The sequence below is a fragment of the Netta rufina genome (genome assembly GCF_964035555.1).
Source record: "Netta rufina genome assembly, chromosome: 4".
In the NCBI taxonomy this organism is placed as follows: domain Eukaryota; kingdom Metazoa; phylum Chordata; class Aves; order Anseriformes; family Anatidae; genus Netta; species Netta rufina.
The window spans coordinates 20488893-20512314 of NC_140127.1; the positions used below are offsets into that span (position 1 = coordinate 20488893).

The 23422-nt window shown below is 40.5% G+C and overlaps 1 protein-coding gene across 2 annotated transcripts in view; it reads left to right on the forward strand.

The window, feature by feature from the left end:
• Positions 1-317: 317 nt before the first annotated feature.
• CFAP97 (cilia and flagella associated protein 97) overlaps positions 318-23422 on the forward strand; it is a 28431-nt gene continuing 5326 nt past the window's right edge. The window contains exons 1-4 of one of the 2 annotated variants that reach the window (XM_084286153.1): positions 318-421; positions 8103-8987; positions 9081-9152; positions 19323-19591. In XM_084286153.1, the coding sequence (XP_084142279.1) occupies positions 8123-8987; positions 9081-9152; positions 19323-19591 (1206 nt within the window). In that variant the 5' untranslated portion in view covers positions 318-421; positions 8103-8122. Of the gene's footprint in view, positions 422-517; positions 621-8102; positions 8988-9080; positions 9153-19322; positions 19592-23422 lie in introns of those variants that run through there. The other variant, XM_084286154.1, reaches the window with a different exon arrangement.

The window sequence follows — 23422 nt, forward strand, 5'->3', positions numbered from 1 at the left end:
GATGTGGAGATGAGGGTGAATCTTGAGGGAGGGACGTTTGCTGGTAGAAACGAGTACTTCCATCTGCTCCTCAAATTTGTCTCCATCACCTTCATGTGAGACCTCATCACCTCAACCAGGAGCACCACCACCTCAACCTGAGCCACCACCACCTCAGCGTTGGCGCCATCCCCTCAGCGCTGGCACCATCCCCTCATCGAGCACCCCAGCCGCCTCCCCCATCCCCGGAGGGCTGAGGAAGGAGGGGAGGAACCCGAGAGCCCCCTCCCGGCCCTCGGCTCCCTTCCCTCTCCCTCAAGCACCGCCTCTCCCCGCCCGGCGACGCGAGGGGGCCGGCCCGGGCGGCGCAGGAGGCTCTCAGCGAGACGGCGGCGGAGCGGCGCCGTTCCCCCATTGCCCTGCTCTCTCTCGGCCCGGCCGTGTGAGTACCGCCCCGGCCCCCGCGCCGTTACCACAACGAAGCCGGGGTGGGGGGGAGAAGGCGGCGGTTGCTCGCCCGGGGCTGCCGGCCCGCCGGGGTCCCTGCCGGGGGCCGAGGAAGGAGCCCGGAGAGCGGGTGTGTGGCGTTTCCCTTCCCCCGCCTCTGGTCAGTTTTGCCCTCAAATGCCATCTCGAGCAAGGTGGGGAGCGCGTTTCTGTACTGCTGCTGTTTATTTGTGTGTTATTTTATGAGGGAGTTCGCTGTCTCGCTACTTGGGTCGCCGCCTGAGCGACGCGTATGTGGGTGTCCCTCGGGTGCGTGCTGTATGGGGGGGCTCCTGCTGGCCTGGAGCCGCCGGGGTAGGCACGAAGTCAGCCGAAGCGATTCCTGTAAACAGCTCGTCTCAGAGTGTGGTAAAAATCATCGCGAGTTGCGTCTTTGTCATTTCCTCAGGGCGATGGTATTGTAGCCCAGGGCTGTATTTTTCACTGCTGGGTCCCAGGGTGGGAACCAAGTAGTTTGGAAGAATAACCAGCCAGCAAATAACCAGGCACCCGTACGGATTTGTGTGGAAGCCACAGAAGAGGTAACTGTAAATCCTGGGCCTTCCCTGCCTGTCATTTGTGTGGCCCCTGCAGTTGAGCAGAATAACTGAATCCCTTCCCAAGTCTCTCAGCGAGGTGATACAAACAGCAACCTGTGTCGTGCTTGTGAAGCCCCGTTTGTTCTCAGGTTTCCACAACATATTAAGAAAGTCAGCACTTTAAAATATGTTATGCCTTAAGACATACTAAACTACAACTGAAACTATCTTTAATGCCTTGCTGAAGTGTTTCCAGTGTTGTTCTCTTGAATCCAATTTTTTAGAAGCTGGTTTTTGTTACAGTATGCAAATGCTCTTATTTGTCCCTTCATACTACAAAACGTACAAGAAGTATTTAGTGTTTGCATTTGGACACTTATATATTTACAAACCTTGTGGTTAAAAGTTTGCAACGTTCACGGAAACATAGCAGGCAAGAAAGCTGCAGGTTGGAATGGTTATAACAGAAATAGGAGTGCTAAGTTTCTGTTGGAGCTCTGCATTTGTCTGTTACGAGGTGCTCAATATAGAGCATCAAATGTGTTTTGTGCATTATTGCTTATGTGGAAAAAGTTAATCTCTTTCTCCAGTATAGGAAGCTTCTTGGTAGCGATTGATCACTGGAGTCAACAGTGGAGGGAGAAAAAAGTTGCACAGAAAGTGAAATTCTTCAGAGAAACTGTTTGAAGACTATAATGAAGTCATAGTTACTAGAAAATTAATCACCAGATGTTAGTTGAAGAATGGATTCATAAAATAGTCTTCAAATCGTAGGACTCATTTTTTTGGAATGCTTTGAGCTCTTTCAGTGATTTTTCTTAGTTGTTTTGTTGTGCTTGTGTTGTTCCTTTGTGTTTTCTCAGCCTAGATATTGCTTGTAATAGTGTGAAATGGAGAGCGCAGAAAAGGAGACAACAAGGAATTTGGGGACATAAATCTAGAGACTTGACCCAGCAGTACATAGAAGTACTTCTTCAAGGAGGCTTTCAAAAGCTGCAGTAATATCTCCTCAGATTTATGGGAAATGGCAGGCCGTTATGATAACAGGTGTACCCTCAGTGCTTCCACCAGAGCTGCTCTTTAAAGCATTTTTGTTCTTTGCTTTCCTGGTCTCATGCTCAGCCAAGACTGGTGATAGTAAAGGTCTAAAACAAGCCCTATCTTTCTTGACAGAGGTATTTCCCATCTAGCAGTCTGAACTGATGGTGGTGGTGGGTATTTTGCAGTGGTGGTGATTTGGTGGTGGGCATTTGGCAATCTTGAAGCATTTTATTTTAATAACATACTAAAGAGAATCCCAGGAAGCCCACCCAGATCATGATGCATTTAAAAGACAGCCCTACATTCCAGTATTTTACCTGTTTTTCCATAGTAAGGCTTCTCATCTGAAGAAATGAAGAAGTCATAAAAATATAATGCAAGAGGATCTCGAGAGGCCTGTACCTCATTTGCCCTGCACACAGTCTGAGGCAAAGTGCATGTACTGGGACTGAGCGGTAGTTGTTTAAGCTGTTCTTTGTCTATTGATTTAGAGACTGTACTAATGTACTTCCCTCTGCTCACCTGTACCAGTCAGTGCCTCTTCGTCTTGGATAGAAACATCCTCACTGAGAATACGTGAATTACATCTCATCTTCAGCAGCTGTGGAGAATGTGGTCTGCATCTCTTTAAGTGTGTGTGTATTTCCCCAGTGGTGATAACAGCTGTCACAGGTGTTTTTAACAGGTGTTTGGTGCATTGTGGGCACACCATTTGCATTTAATTGATCCGTGTGGAAGGACAGCGTGTGTATGATGTGGATGGTCAGCACGTGGATGAAAATGTCTTGACCTCTATTTGGGCTTTATTTTTGAGCCCTGGCTGTGGCAGGTGAACGTCTGTATATTCTCAGCATTTTTGGCACACATCTCTACTGTTTGCAGTGAATGAGGCAGGAGCACAGAGCAGGCACAGGTGGTTTGTTACAATGTGGGGATAATGGGGCAGTTATTGCACAAATATTGGTGATTTTTTTTTCTTGTGTTTGAGTGGTGTACTTGCACCTAAAGGAAGAAAGACAGAATCCCTAGGCTGGTGCACCAGGGTGATATCTCGTGTAACCCCAGCCTTTTTGAGGTGGATTTGCTCAAGTTTTGCACTAAAGGAGTTGTTTTTTATTACCTTGCAAGCAGTGGACCCTTGCAGGTAGGGGGAGCAGCGTGTGGCATTCAGCCCACGGGTGTGGGTGGCATCACTTCTCCATGTTCACAAGCAGGGCCAGAAGCTGCTGGTGTTTTTATCAGACAGCATATGATTCCTTGTTGTTTATTTTTATTCTAAGCTGCTTCTGTTCCCTCTGGGTTTGGAGGGTTTGCTGACGATTTTCCTGGGTTTCTCAACAGTAAGCAGTAGCAATGGCCTTGTTGCACAGGCATCATCGCAGTCATCGTTTAAGCTCAGTAGCCTCCAACCCGGGCTTTCCTCTCATGAGAATGAGGATTATTAAGGAGTAAAGCTAAACTAACCACTTCCCACAACATTTGCTAGGATGCACTAAGGAAAAAAAAATATCTTTTTGCTTGTTTCTTCAGCAAGCATGTCCTTGTGGCTGGAGCTGGTGTCTTTCCTTCGCAATCCTGAGTCCTCTTTGGCCTCTAGGAGAGCTCAGGAGAGATCTTCCCAGCAGGAACTGTGGCCTCCTCAGTCATCTGCACTCCTTTTGTTTGGTGGGAACATAACCAAGCAACCTTTGCTGGAGAACAGAATTACAGAATGAAGGACATGTAGCAGCAGGGAGCGTGTGTGAGAGTGAAGTCCTGAAGCTACAGGTCCACATCCCTCAGTATAGTTTGGCTTTTCATAGTAGGGGAATGTTTGTTGTTTTTTTTGTTTGTTTGTTTGTTTTGGTTTGGTTTTTTGATCAAGTAGAACTATTTTTTTTCTTCTCCTTCTTGTACATTAACTTCAAGGCCTTTGCCCTGCGGTCATCCAGGGCTCTGTGGTGGTCATGTGCTCTCGTTTACTCAAACAGATGATGGCAATTGACTCTGGTCCAGGAGCTCCTAGTGCCCACTTGCTGAACTGAATCCTTGCTTGGGATCGGCAGGACACCCAGGACTTTCTGCTGGGATCCTTTTAAAGGATTCAGAGTACTGTGGAGCATCTCCAGTGGGTCTGCCTCTGTTTGTAGACAGTCAGAATGCTCTTGTGAGGGCTGACCTGACACAGGTTTGAGAGTTAATAGACTGTATTTTACAGCCTGCAGAGAAAATGCTTTTCCCTTTGAGTATGCAGTGGAGAAAACCAGGGCAAGGGGTGGGGGGGGGGAAGGAAAAGGGGCAGCAATGGCAAAATTTTCAGTGGGGAATTCCCTCGTGGGAAATAGTTTCCTGTGAGAGATTCTTCCTCCTTTGCATGCTGTGTTGCTCTTGGTAGCAAAAACGAAACCTCACATTCAAGAGGAGGTGAGTAGGGCTGGGTGTGCACAGCGAGGCATGTGGCTGGGGGCAGCTGCACTGCTTGATCTCGAACACATGGTGATTGTATCTGAGAACAAACTAAGTTTTAGTTCAGTCTGTTTTACGTATTTTAAGATTCATACTTTATTCTCTTTTCTCTCTTATAAGCAAAACAAGCCCTAATATGTTGTACTTTTCCAATCTTCTTAGAAATTTTGTTGCATCTTCCTAGATGCTTTCAAATTTGCTCACTTCTTGTTTGTGTCAGCCAAAAACGAAGGAGGAGGGGCAGGAGAAAGAGGGGAAGGGCCAGCTTTGAATTAGCTTGCTTTTACATGGTAACTTGTTCACTGATTATCATTCTGCACATGGAAGTTAGATGACGTGATTAGCGTTTTCACCCTCTCCAGGTACACCATAGAATTCGGCAGTCAGCATTAATGAGGGATTAGGATCCCTGCCAGCGGGGCAACAACTAGAGCCAGAGGATTTGGGAACATCCTAACCAACATCTGCCACTGGCAGTATAAAACTTAAATTAAGACACTTTAACCTTCCAGCCCCTTAGCTCTCAAACACTTGGTTTTGCTGTCTGAGATTGGGAGGGTGGGTCTCTGCTCTGGAAAGCTGGAAACTTCCAGCTGAAAGGGGAAGCAGCGACTGTGCAAGCTGGGAGTAGCTCTCTGGGTTTGTTAGTTCTGTCCAGATCGAGTACCAATAATATTTACGAAGGAAAGTTGATAACCTTCATCCAGAAGGTGTCTTCTTATTGCTTCTGATAGGTTTCATGACAGGAAGCCACAGAGAGCATACATCTTCTGAAAATAATTGCAATGGTTATTAGAATTAGCAGTTAATGAGAAGTGTTTGGTCCTGTTGCCAGTTTACTGGGCTTTCAGGATTTCACTTGTTGGTTCTGTATTTTAATGAGTGTTCCCTTAGCAGAACTCTGTACTTCTCACAGACATAAAATGACATTCTGCCCTGTATAGAAAGGGCTGTGTGTGCACAGTTTGTTTATTAAATTAGACGTGGTTCATCAGCAAAATTGCTTATTCTGTATTGCTGCTGCTTGGCAGATTCCAGCTCCCTTAAAGACCTTCTGGCTGCGTGAGGGGAATAGGAACAAAAAAATACCATCTCTTCATCTGTTTCCTCCCATTTGTTTTTAACAGAAACTACAAAATTAATTAAAGTTTAGCTTGTGAATGATCAGGAGTGTCAGTGAGAGAAAGGGACCGATGTAGCGCATCTGTTTCCCATTAAGAAGAAGGCTGAAGTAGTTGCGGGGCTGTGCCAGAACGTGGAAGGAGCGCTTGGCGCTGAACTGACTGCTGCTCCTCAGGCACAGCAAGGCTGATAACTGCGTTTCTTCTGGTAATGGCAGTCCTTCTCCATTAATCAGTTCTGGCTCAGGCTTCACGGAGAACGCATGGTTCAGCGATTTGTAAGTCCCGTGAAGTGGGAAGATGTGCTCCTTGGCTGGTGCTGGAGGTGGGCAGGAGTTTATGGGCCCCTTGCTGCTTCCTGTCACGTTTTGTCACCTATTCTCTGTCCTCTTGCCACTATCTGGAGTTAAATCCCTTCTTCACTCAAGAGGTTGTGTTCTGCAAAGAAACATCTGAGAAGTCTCGGTGCAACCACTGAGTATCTCGTCACCTGTAATATAATCCTAGTTTACTTACACTTCCTGACAGTGGGTTACACAACAGAGTTTGATATTTCAACCTGTACTGGTGAGTCTGCATCCACCCGCAAACCTGGTGTTGCCTTATCCCCTTACACTTCTGTACGTACAGCAGTGCTAACAGTGGGTCACATCCATGTGCTTGAGACAAGTGAAATATGCCACGTGCCCACTCTTACCTATCAGCCATAACTAAGCAATGTCACGTTACTGTCTTCTGATTCTTCTTCTGTGACGTACATTTTCATATATTCAAATGCATCATCCTTTTAGGAAGCTGCTCCAGGAAACCTTGCAGGAATTGGTATGGCAGTTGGGCATTGCAGGCTGTGCAAACTTGCCTGAAGACAGGGATCCCAGTGAGTGACATGCATTGGAAAAGTTTCCAAATTCCTTGTAGCATTTCAAGTTAAGAGTTCCCAAGTGTTTTATTCCTTTGTTCTGATGATCTGCAAGGCTGTAGGTACTTAAAGAGTTTCTCTTAAGCCACCAAAACTGACATTTGCTTGTTTTTTTCCCTAGCGTTTTCAGGTTTATACAACATCTAACCTTATTAAATCTCTTCAGTTCTTTGTCTTCATGGATTTTAAAACCACAGGAGATTCCGTACCTTCTACTTCTGTACCGGCCTTTTTGTACTTAGGGTGCGTATTTCAAATCCCTGAAGCAGAGCAGTATTTGAGAAGTGGCAAGATAACTGAATGACGGTGACCTTTGAAAAATCTTGTGTTTTGAAATAATTTTAAGTAGAGGCTTTCTTGGGAATAGTCTTGCACTTTCAAAGCAAGCTTAGGAATTCCTTTTTCACCCTTGTTTGCCATGGCAACAAATTGTATGGGTTTAAGGGAGAGCACCTCTTGAAATATTCTTGTTCTCCTGCCTTGCCTAGTTGCTTCTACTGTCTTTGTTCTTGGTTTCCTTGAGTCTGAAGAATTTAAAATGCAATCAATAAATACATCAAATATATATATAACCTGTGACAGTAGGAGAAAAGTGCTTCTAGCTAGCTGGGAACAGCGGTCTGTGTTACTATTTCTGTTTTCATTGTATTTTTTTCTTTTTAGTTCTGTATATATCCTAATAACGAGTGGAAACTGTCATATCCCCCCTACTACACACACAATTTTCATAGGATCTAACGCCGTGTGTTTCCATAAGAAGTATGACACGACAGGAGCAGATCTGTAGAGCATACCAGCACTGAGGACCTGATGCATGAATTATCCTTTTGTTAGGATGAGCTGTTATCCGGTCCTGTGGAGTGACTGGTAACTACTGGTGTGGGTGTGCTAGGTTAGTGCCTGGAGCACACGTTAGAGGTTAGTTTCATCTGAAACGAATCAGGTTTGCTTATTGTGCTACACAGCGCATTGTAGAGGACGGACTGCCAAGAAAAGCAGGCTCCTGATCCAAACTAAAAGATTAAGGCTGACACACCCTGCATCTATTACAGTTTAACCTAGGGAGCCATGGATCTTTGATGTAAATTGAAATTGCACCTCCTTTTCATTCTGAAAGTCCACAGTTTGGACCACTGCCTCAGGCAATGTGAGGACCACTGCACAGACCCAAGGTTTCTAAAACAAAACCCAAAGCAATGATACAGAGAGGTTCTAGCTTAAAGGGACAAAACCCAGACGCTTCAATCACATGCTTGCTGTAGTTAAGGCACTGTACCATCAAAAGTGCTTGACAAATTCCTTGGGGATGAAAGTCTTGAAATCACGATTGTTTTTGTTCGTGTGAAGTAATGCTTACTGGCCTAGTAGAAGTACATAAGCCATGTACAATAAAGCAGAACCAAATTTCGTTATAAAACTAAACTATGGAGCTGTCCCTAGCTATGTAACATAATTAAATGCAGAATTATAAATGACAAGAGCTAAGAGAATAAAGAACAAAACTATTATACTGAAAGTGTGCTTGTATCTTTTCTTATGCTAACCTTTGGAAACCTTTTCTGGTGGTTGCAGGAGACACTTGGTGTTTCAGTATGGATCGCTTTGAAGATGTATCAGATGGTGAAGTGGATCATGCTTTCTTTGACAGTGATTTTGAGGAAGAGAAAAAGAAGAGTGAAGAAAATGGTGAATGTATAGAGAAAGAAAGTACAAAGGAAGTGATTCTTTCAGACCCTGATTTGATTGCTAATACAAAGGATGCAAACTGTTGTGAGGAGGAAAGCAAAGAGAAGCAGGAAGATTTGCAGAGGGATCAGTCCCTAGAAAGCAACACAGACCACCCAGTGGATGCTTCATCTTCCTCACTTTCTCCAGCTTCAGAGAACGCAGGTACATCTGGAACAGGATCTGCAGCAAGTAAGGGAACGCCAGAAAGTGTTCTGGCTGGAATCCCCAAAATAGTTAAAGAAGGTGAAGAAGACTATTATACAGATGAAGAAGACAGTAGTGACGATGGCAGAAAACAGAAGGTTAGACCAAAGTCTGCTAAGCAGTCAAACAACGCAAAAAAGGCTAGTAAAAAATACACTAATATCAGTTCCTCCTCCTCCTCTTCTTCCTCCTCTTCCTCCTCATCTTCATCTTCAAGCTCAGATACGGATTGCTCTGATACAGATTCTGATAGCTGTTTATCGGATTCATCACATTCTTCCTCGAAGAGGAATGCTTGTAGTGTGGCTCTTCTGTCTCCAAAACAAAAATTCAAGTCATCAATAAAAGTAACAGAAGGAAAACCAAAGCTTGGTGATTACCTGGAAGAGTCTGAAGACACGGTGACCGATGTAACACCTCTGTCAACTCCAGACATCAGTCCTATCCAGTCTTTTGAACTTGCAGCTTCAAACGACAAGAAATTAAAAATAAAAAGACAAGAAAACGTGAGCCAAGAACTATATGGTAATTTTGAAGAATTTAAGTACAATATAATTTCTAAAAACTCTGAGGCTGGGAAGTCCAATCTTATATGATTTTTTTTTTTTCCCCATTCAGATTCGGAGTTTGACCGCAGATATAGTCGAAAAGTCTTGCATGATGCCATGGACCTGAATCAGCTTTTGAAAGGTGACTCTTACTTTTTTTCTTTTAAATAAAGTATGACATTTGTATGTTGTTGGGAGTAATACAGAACTGAGTTCTAATAGAAGGGAAGGGTTGGGTTTTGCCAGATGTATTGTAAAAATGTTTAAAGTTAAGCTATGTTGAACTCTTTGAATTCTCATGTATGAAAACAGTATTGCTTGTACAGTGGAAAGAAGAAGCATATGTAGGAGCCCATGTGGGTATGTGTACACATAGAAGTAAGATGTACAGTGAATTCCCAGGTAAGATTTGATTTATTAACAAATTGAATACTAGAACTGTATGTGCATTTTAACAAATCATGGCTTACTAGACAATGCCACAACTTATTATCTAAATTAAAACACTAACCTTCCTGATAAAATGCTGGATTCTCAACCTTCAAAGTTGAAAGGTAGTCCAAAACCACATTATATAATAAAGAGAATTCACATTTAATCAAGTATTTAAACTTCAAGTATCTTTTTGATAGCAAAACAGAATTATTTGAATTTTCTTATAAACTGACAGCCTTTTGAAAAATGATAAAGTTGGGTAAAGATACTTGAAAGAAATAAGATCTTTACTAAAAATTTGAGTGGTTACTTCTTGCTAAAAGAGTTACTTCACATTAAAAATAGACTCTGAGAGAGAGATTTGTATCTCTTTTGCTACATTCATTCCAAACCTTTGTTGTATGGGTTGAAAAAGCGTTGGATAACTTCGTATGTGTATTCTAAGATCTACACGATGGTTTTGCTCTTATTTTCATTGCCCAAAGTTCTCAGTAGTAAGCTCTGTAGAGTAAAAGACTCAGCTCAAGAAATCTGCTGATATCAAATGAGGTAAGAATTTTATAGTCTGGTGCATTTCAACCCTAGTTGCTATATTATGGTAGATCTGGCATGATGAAAGCTGCTTGTCATTTTTCTTTACCTTATACCTTGCTAGACTGAGCCTATAGTGAGGAAGGTTTCAAAATATGTTGCATGCATCATCTGACTTTCCTATGAATAGAGATAAGGATTTCACTTACGTGGAAATTCAGATTGTAAGAACAAAGCTGGCCATCAAGAAAGGTAGAGCTGATTCTTGACTCTGGCAGTCCTTGTGCTGGAGCAACTCCTTCCTGCTAGAAAAGGCTTCAACCACTTGTCAAAATGTGATGTTAGAAGAGGTGTTGCTAGGCAATTGAAATGATGATGTCCTGCATCTTTATTTGTTTCTTGATAGCAAGAAGCTATTTAATGACTGGCGACTATGGAAGGATTCATCACATCCCTAAAACAAATGGGTCTTATAGCTCAGAACAAATATTCTCAGAGATGAACTTGTTTGAAGGAGGGAGGTTTTTTCCCCAGACTGAAAACCGGTTCTAAATAACAATAATAAAGATTGAGTAATGAGAAGCAGAATTCATACAGTCTGGCAGTTAATGTTCCTGATTAACATGCATATTACTCCCAAGTGCCTCTCCAAGTTGGCAAGCACAACATAGCTTAATTACTTTGGGTATTTTGAAGTTTAAATGGGGCAGGATTATTAATGGTGGAAAGTAACTCATCTGGGAAAATAGGAGCTCTGAATTAGTGCTTCCAGGTTTTTCTGTCCTTTTTTTGTGTGTGTAAATCACTTTCCCCCACTCCTTCCTCCTGACAACCTGCATGAAATGTCTGTGCCTATCCAGTTCTGATGAACATGACTTAGACTGTTCTCACTTGAAGCACAGTTCTGAGCGCATGAATCAGTGTTTAAATGATCATCAGGATGGCTCAGATTTGGCTTTAAAGTATAATTATTTTTTTTTTCAGTAATCGATACTGATGGAACAGTTTAAAATTGTTTGTCAAGTGTAGCTGGGTCTAAGGATTTATGGCAGTTGTGTGTCTGATTTCTCAAGGTCCCCAGAAATTTGCAGGATTTCAGTGTCATCTGTTACTGTGATGTTTCTAGGAGATATGCAGTGATGCAGCAATTAATTTTTATACAAATCTGTACATTGGTGGTGTGAACACATGGGAAGACCTGAATCTCTGGTATTAGAAAATAAACATAAGAACAAAGAAAGGGTAGAAATCTATTCAAGGCTAATGATGTTCATACAATGAGTTCTGATCTAGAGCAGCAGTCTGGTTATTAAGCAGAGAGGTGGTTCGTGTATCTTCAAATATCATTCATTAAGTATTTAGATGAAAATTTGCAGCTGAATTAGAAATGAGCTACTATAGCTTTTCTTATACACCCTTGATACATATTTGTGCTCATAAAAATGGAATAGTTTGTAATAAGTGTTTGAAAAAAATCCACATTTAGACTAAAAAAAAAAACCCATGCCCTTCTGTCACCTAAAGCTAAGTTTCTATCTTGATAGATGTTAAATTTTAACTTATGCTATTGTGAATAATTTGAGATCTCACAGATAATATAATTTGTTTGAAATCACATGTTCTCCATGCCGTATATTGCTATTTGAATGCTTTTACTTGGAAAAAAGCTCTACCTGCGGCTCTACCACTGATATTTTAGAAATATTTTTAGTGACAAGAAGTGTGAATGAGAAACTGATAACGGTGAGTGACAATACTTGGTCGCTACATTTAAAAGTTGTCTTTGTGTGTGTGCTGTTACTGAGGTGAGCAGTAGTACTGCAGCTTGCAGCGAGGCCTCGATTCACCCCATGGAAAATAACTGAACTAGTTTTAGTCAAAATGGCAGAAACTTACTTGGTAACTGTAGCTGAGAGTGAACTGAAGATTATGCTTGATAGCTGGAGAGGAGCAGGTTCTGCACATTGCCAGAGACAAATAAAGCAATGAACGTAGTCCCTACGTTTATTGTGCTGGAATCAAGCTCTGTTCCACAGGAAAGGAAGCAGCGAGATGAAACGTGCAGTTTTTGGAGCCTCCTGGTTGTGTGGCTGCATTGCTGTGGCTTTGCAGCAGGCTGATGAAGGCAGAGCATGGGAACAGAGTATTCTTGAGAGCAGATGCAACATGAGGAAAGAGATAAGAAGTCGTAGAGCCCAGGTATCTGTAAGCTGCCATGCCAAGATATGGTGTGCACAGCAACTTTCCCCACGCCATTTCTGTTGTATGGAGCCTGCAGTCTGCAGCAGGAGGAGTCTCAGTAGAAACTGCATGCATGGTGAAAACAGACGCTGTGCAAAGCAGACAGACAAACCTGGAGCGTATTGCATCGATTGCTATGGTTTGTTCCCAAATCAGTCCTGCAGCTTTGTGCCACTCAGCTCAGAGCAGCTTGGAGGTGAGGTGGGAGGGAGAGCCCCTCCACAGCCCCCTCCCTGCCCCACGCATACTGATCCCTGTGACTGCAGAGGTGGGAGTCTTCAAAGCAGCCTGAGTCCTGGTGTAACCTAGGCCTAACTGGGCCATATTGTTCAGGTGACTGGAGTTTGATTGCTTATTAATTATCTCTGCATTGTGCATAAAGATTGTTAGGTGTATCCATGATACTGCTTTGGTAGCTCTGAATCCCTGAAGGGTTTAATTGCTTGTTAGTTGAATGACTGTAGCATTGGAGCTGCGGGGCCACACTGTGCTGGAATTAAAATATCTTATCAACGTGGCCACGCACTATTTCAGTTATTCAGCGTTGATAAGGTTTGTCTTTTACAGACTTCTCACTCTTCTCCCCATCTGTGTGGAAAACATGTAGGTGTGATTCTGATTTTTGAAGTAGAAATGTAGTTCTTTGGTTGCTTCCTGGTTTTACATAGACTTTTTTATATATGCACCATTCTTTTGAGTAAATATTGTTTCCACATTTATTATAAACGTTGGCTATTTTAGAAAATTAGAATAAGAACTGACTTAGCATTATTCAACACCCATAATAATAAATGTTAGTTGTCATCCTCTTTTTTGTACTTGTGTGCAGTCTGAACACAAGGAGGGAATGAAATATGCCAATGTGAAGAAATAGTATCCAAAATTTGTTTTTGGAAGTATTTACTTAAAGCTGCTTGTTAGAAAGATGGGAATAGAAATCTTGAGATTTTTCTGGTGCTCTTTTGCTTGATTCTATGTCTTGAACCAATATCCTGCCTTATTTTAAGGAATTCAGATTTTCATAGAGTCATTAAATGGTTTGGGTTTGGGCTGAAAGGGACCAGTTCCAGGCCCTTGCCATGGGCAGGGACACCTCCCACCAGCCCAGGCTGCCCAAAGCCCCATGCAGCCTGGCCTTGAGCACCTCCAGGGATGGGGCATCCACAGCTTCTCTGGGCAGCCTGTGCCAGCGCCTTACCACCCTCAGAGTGAAAAATTTTTTCCTCATGTCTAGTATAAATCTCTTTTAGTTTAAGACCATTCCCCCTTGTTTCATCATCGTCTGCCCCAGTGAAGAGTCCTCCATCCTTTTTATAAGACCCCTTTAAGTATCAAAAGGCTGTTACGCAGATGAAGAGATGTGTTAGACATGGATTGTGAATTAAGCAATCCTCCATTTTCATTTCATTATGCCGCAGACTTACTCTCAGGCTTTAGACAAGTCTTTTAGTTTCTGGAGTTTAGAATTCAGAGTGGTTGGGCAAAAATGCTGTATGTATCTTTATCTGAATTTACACTGGGTATGAATACAGTAGTAATGGGATTGCAGAAGGTATTTAGAGTACTGAAGATTTAGTACTTTGTGTTTTCTTCTCTGTAGAATGGGGTTGATGCCTGCTTATTTTACAGAAGTGTCTGTAAGAATTAGTTTGTAAATCCATGGTATTAGCTATTATTAACCTGAGGAGGTGGTGTGATAGGGTAAGTAGGACATTGGGCCACAGACTGAAGACTGAATTCTGTCCTTGAAGCTGTCACTGACCTGTATGCTCTCTGATGAATCATTTTGCCTCTTCTGTGCCTTAGATTTTCTATTGTGAAAAAAATTATAGATCACTCGCTGAAAAGCACTGTGATGTAAATATCATTACTGTGAAAGTAAAAGCCCCGTGTTTATGAATAAAGCTATTGTAGAAAATTAAATAGTAGCTTCAACTGAACATGTAGCAATTGCTTTAACTTCTTGGCTATAATTTGTGGAATTTGTCTGTACCTGTATATTTGTTCTTTTTCTTATGACATCAAGAATAAATAGCAGCCCTATTTAAGCATACATTTGTAAATAAGAATGTTTTTACTTGAAAAATCATATTTTCTTTTTTTTCAGAAAGCATCAAACCAGGAATTCTCCAAAATATTATTATTTTTTTTTTTAAATATGCAGCATGAAATAATGGATAGACAAGGAAATATTTGCACAGAAGTACTACAGGGGAATAGATTCAGACTGAACCTATTAGACGTTTCTGAGGAACTGTGATTTAATCCTTTCATATCTTTCAGATTTGTCACAGATACGGTAGTGGAGCAGTATAAAACAAAACACCAGGCAAACTCAAAAGTGTAAGCATTGAAGCAATTTAATGCATTTTCCTGCTGGGATTGCAAGATCGTGAAAGATGCACGTTTTTAATTTTAGCCTTAATGCCATTAGGAGAGCTGTATCAACCTGTCCTAATGCATTTGACTTGCTAATTATCATTTGTATTTCGTGTAAGGTTTGGTCTTTTTTAATCTGCAAGGTTGTTTCAATGCTCACAAATTGAAAGCAATAAACAGCTTGTTTATTGCTTCAAAGAAAGTCAGGTGTCTCTCCATGGAAACCAGCTTTCATAGAAATCCCATGAATACCAGAGAAATTTCTTTTACGGCTTTTCAGCAGATGAGAAGTAGCACTGTGCGCTGTGCAAGTCTTTATGCAAATGCTACTACTTGTTTACTCCTCTCCCCCAAGTTACTGGTTTACGGTCCAGATAACAATTAAGTAGTCAGTAGGGATTTAGATAAATTACTTATTACTCATTAGTAGAGTATGGAGATACACAGATAAATCATATTTAATCATATTTAAATCATATTTAATTGTTCCAAGACTTGAGGAGAAGGACAAATTGCAAATGCTTCAGAACCTTAAATCATACCGAATCACACCCGAAGCTTTAGTTTTGCCTCACTTTATCATTGGCCACTGCAAAAGCAGTCAGGTAAACCATTCAAACATTTCTGTGTTGTGATTAAACAGCAGCATAGATATGTTGTTGAATAAATCAACAAAAAGGTTGCACCTGGTGATCTTTTGAGGCCCCTTCCAACCCAAGCTGTTCAATGATTTTAAATAGCTCAAATAATTTTTGAAGCTCAGATACTTGGGTTAACACTAACTGTACCTGAAATACTTAATAGCATTTAAAATAATTGCATTTACCTCTTACGTGGGATCTTGACTCGTGTTGTTGTTTATTGATGGTGAATTCTCCCTGTTTTTGTAGGCTTTTGTTGGCTTCACGTAGGCTTCTGTTCCTGTGAAAGCATGGCTTTCATTGCCATGAAAACTGAAGCACATCCAATGCATATTGGACATCAATTCCTGATATAAATCATATAATTTTGTGTCATAGTAGGTGAGCAGGGAATAGGAACGTTTGACAGTGTAAGTAGTGTCTTATAATAGTGTGGGTTGGTCAGGTTTTCAGCCAGGTGGCTTGAGAGGAAACTATTGCTGCTGGTGATGATCATGAGTTACAGGGTCAGAAACCTCACTGCAGGCACAGTTGAGCACTTCTGCCAAAAGTGATAGTTTGTGACTCTGACCACAGAAATAACGTCACCACTGCTTCAGGAAAACTTGCAGAAACTTTAGCTTGCTGCTTTGTTTGATTGCTCCTGTGGCTTATTTGACCATAGTTTAAGCATCAGGGATTTTATGAATGTCCTTTGCATTCTCCTTGTTTTGTTAGGCAGAAGCACTTGCTCTATATTTGTGATTGTCTTTCAGGAAGTTATGCAGTAAGCATTCTGTTGCTAATCTTCTTTTTTACTATTGTTATTTTTTTAATAAACTTAAACTCTCCTGTCACAGGGTTCCTGAGGAGAACAGTGTTGCAGTTGCTGTGATTTAGGAAAGGATACAGATGAGCTTCCATCAATTAGCGGTTGTTTTGAAGTGGTATTTGAGGCTTAAATTCTTTGTTAACAGAGCTTAACTCAGTAAAACACAATTCCGATTTGTTAATTCTGCAGCTCAAAGAACAACAGAACAACAACTCTTAGTGTGTTGACTGATCCAATGACCTGGTGAATTGCAGCACCTTTGCCGCAGAGAGCTGCCTGTGAAATTTCAAAGGCAGTTCTTCCTTAGGCCATGCAGAAGGTTAGCTATAAAAAGATCTGTTGAGGAACTGAAACAAGTAGTGAGGAACTAGAGACTTTCAGATTAATCCTTTCTCCCTAGCCTCTTGAGGAAAATTTGCTGCTGCACTTACTGTATCCGATCTGAAATTTGGTGCAAAATTTGTGAGTCATCTAAACTCTTGCTAAGTTGCTGTATTACAGAGATTGGGTTTGGGCAGTCATCTGCTCAGGCTTCGCTAAGTAACTTTGCAGCAGTTGTTGTGGCCTTAATACTTTCCCTTTAATGTGTTTTTTGTTTGTTTGTTTGTTTTTTCAATTTGTGGTTTATTTAATTCTGTCATTGTTAGCAAGTGTTTAACCTCAGGTCTAGTCAGAAAGCTGTTGGCAGCAGTGAGGTCAGTTTCTACACTAAGTAAATGTAAATAATGTGTATAGCTCATACCTGTTTATTAGGAGTGTGCACTCTCCACCAAAGTATAGCTAGTTGCCTTATGGAGAATTTAAGCAATCGTTTGCTGGTGAACACATGAAACCAGTATTTCTAAGTGTCCCAATTCAAAATGCCATTATGGAGTTTGACTAGTTCACACCTTTCACAGAATTTGTAATTTGCAGAGAGCTGTTTAGAAACTTAAATGTCTTGTGTAAGAGACTGCATTAACAATAGCATTGGGGCAAAAAACAGGGTCAAGACAACAGTTGAACAACTGTTCAATCTATGAAATGCAACGGATGTAAGGCAAAAGATGACATTGTGTCTTTTATAGCTTTGTAATAAAATTATCAATTATGTAACTTGGCTACACCTGATATGTAATAAATGCCTTCTTCAGGTGGTTGTACAAGTCACTTTCTACCAACTGTGTACTGCAGTGCTAGTTTTGCGTGTTCCCATAAGGATATTTATTTTTTTTACACTGAGAAGTGTACCACTGCTTGATGTTACTCTGTGAATTGTGTGGTGCTAGTTATTTTCTGTGTATTTCTTCTTGTCTCTTGTAGGTTTATCTGGATATGAGTCTTACCCCAGGTTTGTCTCCCCAAACGGATTTGATAGCTGAACTAATTTTCCTTTGAATAACTTACTAAATTTTAAAGACTTTTATCAAGACACTTATTTTTCCTTAATCTGTTGGGTGGCACACTTGATCTGTGGTATTTTGCATTGTGCCCCTGATTTGAGGTGACTTGCACCTTCTCTTGACTAATAAGAAGGTATTTGCTTATGTAAACGGCCTTACAGTTACGGTGCCCTGCGGGTAGTTTCTGCATATACCAGCTAGCATACTGACGGGGCAAAGTTACTAACTTCCAGAGGGATTCTAAAACAAACCACTTGGATTTTGATTTCTAGACACTGCTTCTAACTCTTAAATAAAATGCAATAAATAATAACAAATATTTGCTGCATCAGTTCTGCAATGAAATCAGTTGAGATACTGCAATAACATTTTTTTTCAGTTTTCTTCCAAAGTAAGAACATGCTCATCATTTTCGGAGGCTTTAAGCTATTAATGGCTGCCTCCAGGTCCCTCACCCCAAAATTGCTGACATGGAAGTGTTTCCTGAGGAAATATTGTCATGTGTCTGATTTCTTCTTTCTGCTTTGCTCAGGGCTTCTGCTTTGCATGTGCTGGGCTTTTAGGGGTAAGAGTGAGGGAAATCTGGAGGCACTGGAGTAGTGTGGGGTGTGGTTTGAGGAAGGTTTAGGAATAGGTCAATTGCTAAGCTCTGGTGAAACCACGATTAAATATAACTACCTCTGGCTGAGAATGAATCTTGCTAGTTGTTACCTCATCTTGTGAATGTGCAAGTCTGTTTGGCTGCGTATTTCTAGGTGTGCATTCTTTGCTTTTTGTCTTGAAACCACATGTAATAGGTTAATGCCTGTTTTTAAATTGCCATATCCTAATTATTTCTTCTTCTGCTACATTTATTTCTCTCCATCCATTAAACTTAATTTTCATCTTTCTCTTTGCAATTCCCGCACCAGCATGATGTAGCATCACTTCAGGAGCAAAGGATCAACAAAATCACTTCAGGAAATGCATTTTGTGCCTCTGAGTCTTGCTTCCCCAATGTCAGTTTTCTATCTTAACTACCGTTTCTGTTCTGCTCCTCATCTGAGACAGATATTTAAAATATCTTTGGAACAAAGCGTAAATTGCTTTCCATGTGCAAACATCTAAATATTCATTTATAGTATAATTCTTGGATCTGTGAGTTATTTCTAGTCCTGGCTTTCTGAAGCTGTGTTTCCTATTGACTGGGAAACTTATGTTTGTGTTGGTACCACAGCTGATTCTACTGTCAGGATGATTATGTGCAATGTTAGTGCGGTGCTGTGTAACAGTAGCACCATTAGCATATATATCTGTGTGTATATATAATTGCCTATTCTGATTGCTGGTGCCATAGTAACTAAAATAAATATTTGAGAATGGAAGCTTGAGTGTATTGTGTCAATGCAGAAATCGTGCAGGCATACTGGTGATGGTAGAGGTCGGGGTGATCGCAGTGAAAGGGTATCAGGAGCACTGACCATATAGGAAAAAAGGACAATGCACATTTAAGCTGATTTACATTCTTATTCCTAAATAACAAATATATTTATCACAAATACAGAATGTGTGTATACTTCTGGTGTTCTTGCAGCAAGTTCAGTTGCTCTTTGTATCCATTCAATTCCTCTGAATTACTTGCTCTACATGGGGAGAAGGGGGTTGCTAGTCAAAAGAAAGTAGTTGAATTTTAAAAGCAAAATTAGACTTGATTTTTTTTGTGGTGAAACTTGTGTAAAATTAATGTATTGAGGACAACAGAGCATCCCTGAAAAATCCTGAAATGCATAAATGTGGAATTCAAATGGAAGGAGGGAAAATGTACCAGGGCTTTTCAGGCCTGTAAATAAATCCTAATAATAGAACACAAGTTTTTGTTTCTTAAACCTATTTTACTTTTTGCCATTTTAAAGCTTTTCTACAGTTGGAGAAGAAGGAAAAACAGAAAATAACCTTTGATCAGCCACCTAGAGGAACAAGGAAAAACTATTCTTTCACAAATGAAGAAGTTAGACAAATCGATCGGGAAAACCAAAGGCTGTTAAAAGAACTGTCCAGACAGTCTGCAAAACCAAGGAGCAGAAGTACCACCCTGAAAAAGTCGGCTCTGCCACCTCCTAAATTGTACCACAGCGCCCTCAACAGGCAAAAGGAGCAGCAAAGGATTGAAAGAGAAAACCTGGTGAGTTCTAAGAACTGCTTTGGATTGGTAAATCGAGGACTGTTTATTGTCAGATATATCATTGCTAAATACTTACAAAACTGATCAGGCAGCACTCCTAGCTTTACTGCAGTCAGTCTGCAGTGTATTCTCATTACCATGCTGTTTGCGTAATTGTTCAGATGCTCTTTTTCCAGATGAAAAATAGGTTTTTCTTTATTTGAGCTTGCTCTACTTGAATGTAATTCAATTTAAGGGGAATTTTTGTTTACGCACTCATAATTTTGGATAGCAGTCTAATTCTATTCATCCTACTCCATGCATCATGATTACTAGTCAAGAAGAGGCTTGCAAAAAATAAAGCAATCAATATGATAGCATCAAGCCCATTATATTTGAAACAGGGAGGATACCATATGAATGTCAATTTTGGTTTCTAATAACTTTATAGCTATCCATCATTTTTAATATTTTTAGCTCTCTGCTTTTCACATTATTTGAATATACGTGGCAATCACAATAACTTATTTTACTGAAAACCAGAAATTCAAACCAATTTATAAGGATATTAGCAGAGCTGACAAATAATACTAGTTTTAATAAGATTTTAAGTGATTGCATTGTATTACAGGTAATGACATTTTCATATCATCTAGTTGTTAATTAATGTCTTCTAAAAGGAGATGAAATGTAGCTAAAGAAAACAATTAAAAAAAAAAAAACCTTTTCACTAAAAAAAGTTAAAGAAAATTTATAGTGGAAGCACTATAAAAGAGCAAGTGGTCCTTGCTCTTTTTCTTTTACTAGGTTGCAATTTCCTTTTATATGAATAGGTAAAGATTTCAACATGGAGGAAGCCTAATTGTCCTGTTCAGAAAAATCCATTACATTTTAGTTTTTCCATCATAGACATCTCAGTAGTTCAAACTTTCAAAGTGGGAAACCATAGATTACAAGTGACCAAAAGAACTTCACACACTGAAGGAATTTGGCACAAATGTGTATTATAGATATGATATTTCTCATTGTGGGGAGGGGAGTATATGTTTTTCGGCTTCAGTGGTTTTGAGATGGTAGAAGGGCTTTCCTCATACGTTGTAGATGGTTGTTCTTTGTTGAAAGTGCTGGAAGCAAGACTTGCTCTTCCATATGCACACTGATCATCAGAGTGGATTCTTAGGCTGCAGGGAAATGCTGCATCAGCCACATACCACCTAGAAGTAATATGCAATATTGATTTGATGGTTGCTTTGATATTAAAGTACATAATATTTTATAATACACTTCTCTTTACTCAAAGCCACACACTTATTTTGTTTTGAAATATTGCAACATTTTATCCAAGAATGTCTTGCTTTTACAAGTTCTGGATCAAAAATTCAGCACAGGTAAATGCTGCTAGTCATTTCACATCTCTAGCCTACCAAACTAGCAAGATCAGTGGTGGTTGCTTGTAGTCCAAAAAATAATATCCTTTGGTTACTTAATCATTTATGCTTTTGTTGCGAATCATTTACTGCAGGGACATGAGTGCAAATGTTTAACTTCAAAATAATTCCTTAGAATTTAGGTTAAAATGTCATGCTATTTTTAAGCAGTAAAAACACTTGGTCTATTCGTTCCACCAACCTCAGGATGATGCATTTTCTTTTTTGAAGAATGATTCACTAGTGCATCTTAACATTTCACTTGACACTGCTTTCACATTTGAGCAATTCTGTTTAAACACACACACACAAAAAGATTAAATTACATGTGCACCTGGAGCAGCGCAGTTGTAACATACTGTTTATTTTATCCCCTTTGTTGGATAATAACTTTTATAACTTCTTTTCCTGACATTAATACCTTGTCTAGGCAAAACTCCCTTGTTCCACTGGTATGCATGTGGAGTGATGCCTTTATTTACTGTTAGCAGAAAGGCAGCTTGATCTCTGGTGCAGGCATTTGGCATCGAGGCTGATGCAGGGAAAGCAATTCAAATATTGGAAAGTCACAGAGAAATCAAAGCACTTCGCTCTCCAGCTTTGTGAGAGGGGTCAAGGAGATACAGGGAACGTAAGTTGCTCCCGCAGACTGCTGGGAAGAGCTACAAAGGAGAAAAAGACGCGTTGCTCTGAAAAACAGGAATTCTAAGTCAGCGATTTAGCTATTTATGGGAAAACACAGTTAGCAAAAGACATCTGTTAAAATGAATGTCACGGTTTTGTACTTGCTGCTTGAGCCCGTTTTGGTCACTTATTTGAGCTGGCAAGACCAGAGTGCGGCTCTTGCCAGTAGAGGACGCTGCTGACTGAGAAAACATCCTGCTGCCGTGCCTGAAGGTACTGCCAGCCCTGTCTCCTCTCCGCTGGGGAGGAACCTATTATACACGACACACGTGTCCATATTAGACACACGTTAATCACGATTTCTGCCAGTTAATCATGATTTCTGCAGAGCTTCACGGGCTGGGAACTATGCATAATTTGAACTTTAATGGTTTATCGTGTGATGCAAAATCTGTACTGCTATATAAAGGTGGGTGTTTGGTGGCCTTTAAATACAGATATGCAGCCACTGCACCATTTCTCCATCAGTTCATCTACACTTAGAAGTAATTAAGGTCTAAGGGTTGGCTTTTTTTGATTTTGTTTGCTTTATTAATCATCCGACTAGGATGTAGATGTGTTAGATGACCAAAGTGAGCTAAGCTACTGCATTCAGCCCAAGTTCCTAGGGGACAAGTGACCTTTGAAGCTTACACCTGAAGTTTAGTGGAAAAGACGGTGAATGTGTAGTGCAATTCTGCAATCCTAGCACTAAAGCTGTAGGCTTTTTGTGAGCAAAACTGTTACGGTCTGCTGATTCCTGACCACTGCTGTGATAATTACAATAAAGACTGACTAATTGCCAGGTTGAAGGAAGGTTTTTGGTTATTTAGCATGCTACTCAATTTTGTGGTTTTTCCTTTTTTGTACTCGAGACTATCTTTGTGTGGATGCCAACTGCAGGCAAGCGTGCCAGTTGTTCAGTTAAAGACTTTTCTCTCGATTGAAGAACTTTAAGAGGTTTCTCTCTTAAAAGTACTCGATGGATGATGATGTCTAGAGTTTGTGAAGTGAGCTAATTAATGCAACTGAAGAGTTGAAGAAAATTGCAAATCCTTGTGCTAAGAACAAAAAGCTGTCCCTGAATGCACTGTTATCTCCTTCACCCTCCCCCACCTGGACTCTGCAAAGGGACAGTGTGGTCAGTAGTATGAGTGACATTAGAGGAGGCATAATATAAATAAATTTGAACAGCTGTCAAGGCACACTGGTCAGCTGGTCAGAATTCAAAGGAGGTGAAACCGAAGCCTTCACGCATTTAAAAAGCAAAGTAAAACAAGAAAAAGTGGCATATTTAACCTTTTCTCTGGACTCAGTTTGGGAGTGCTGTGTTTTCAGTATTTTATCTCTTCAAGATATCTGTAGAAAAGTATATGTTGAGTTTCTTTTTTCTTTTTTCTTTTCCTGACAGCATTAGAATTAGATCTAGTGTTCTGCTGCCCAGAGCTGAACTAAGAGCATTTATCTTAGCCTACCATATAGCAGCTATCTTTTAGCATAGTGTCAGGTTCCTTTGTTCCCCAATTGTTGGCAATGTGACATTTCCTTCTGTCACTGACAATATGTATTTTAGTGTCTTTACGGATACTAGTCTGTCTCCAGATGCCTCGATTTACAAAGAATTATCCTGTTCCTGGAAGATAATCGTGCAGGAATGCTTTATGGAATTGCACCTTTTTTAAATCATTATTCTACTTTTATTGTAAACTCAGTATCATAGTAAGAGAAGATGATGGAGGGAAATAGAAGCTTTGGGAGGCTT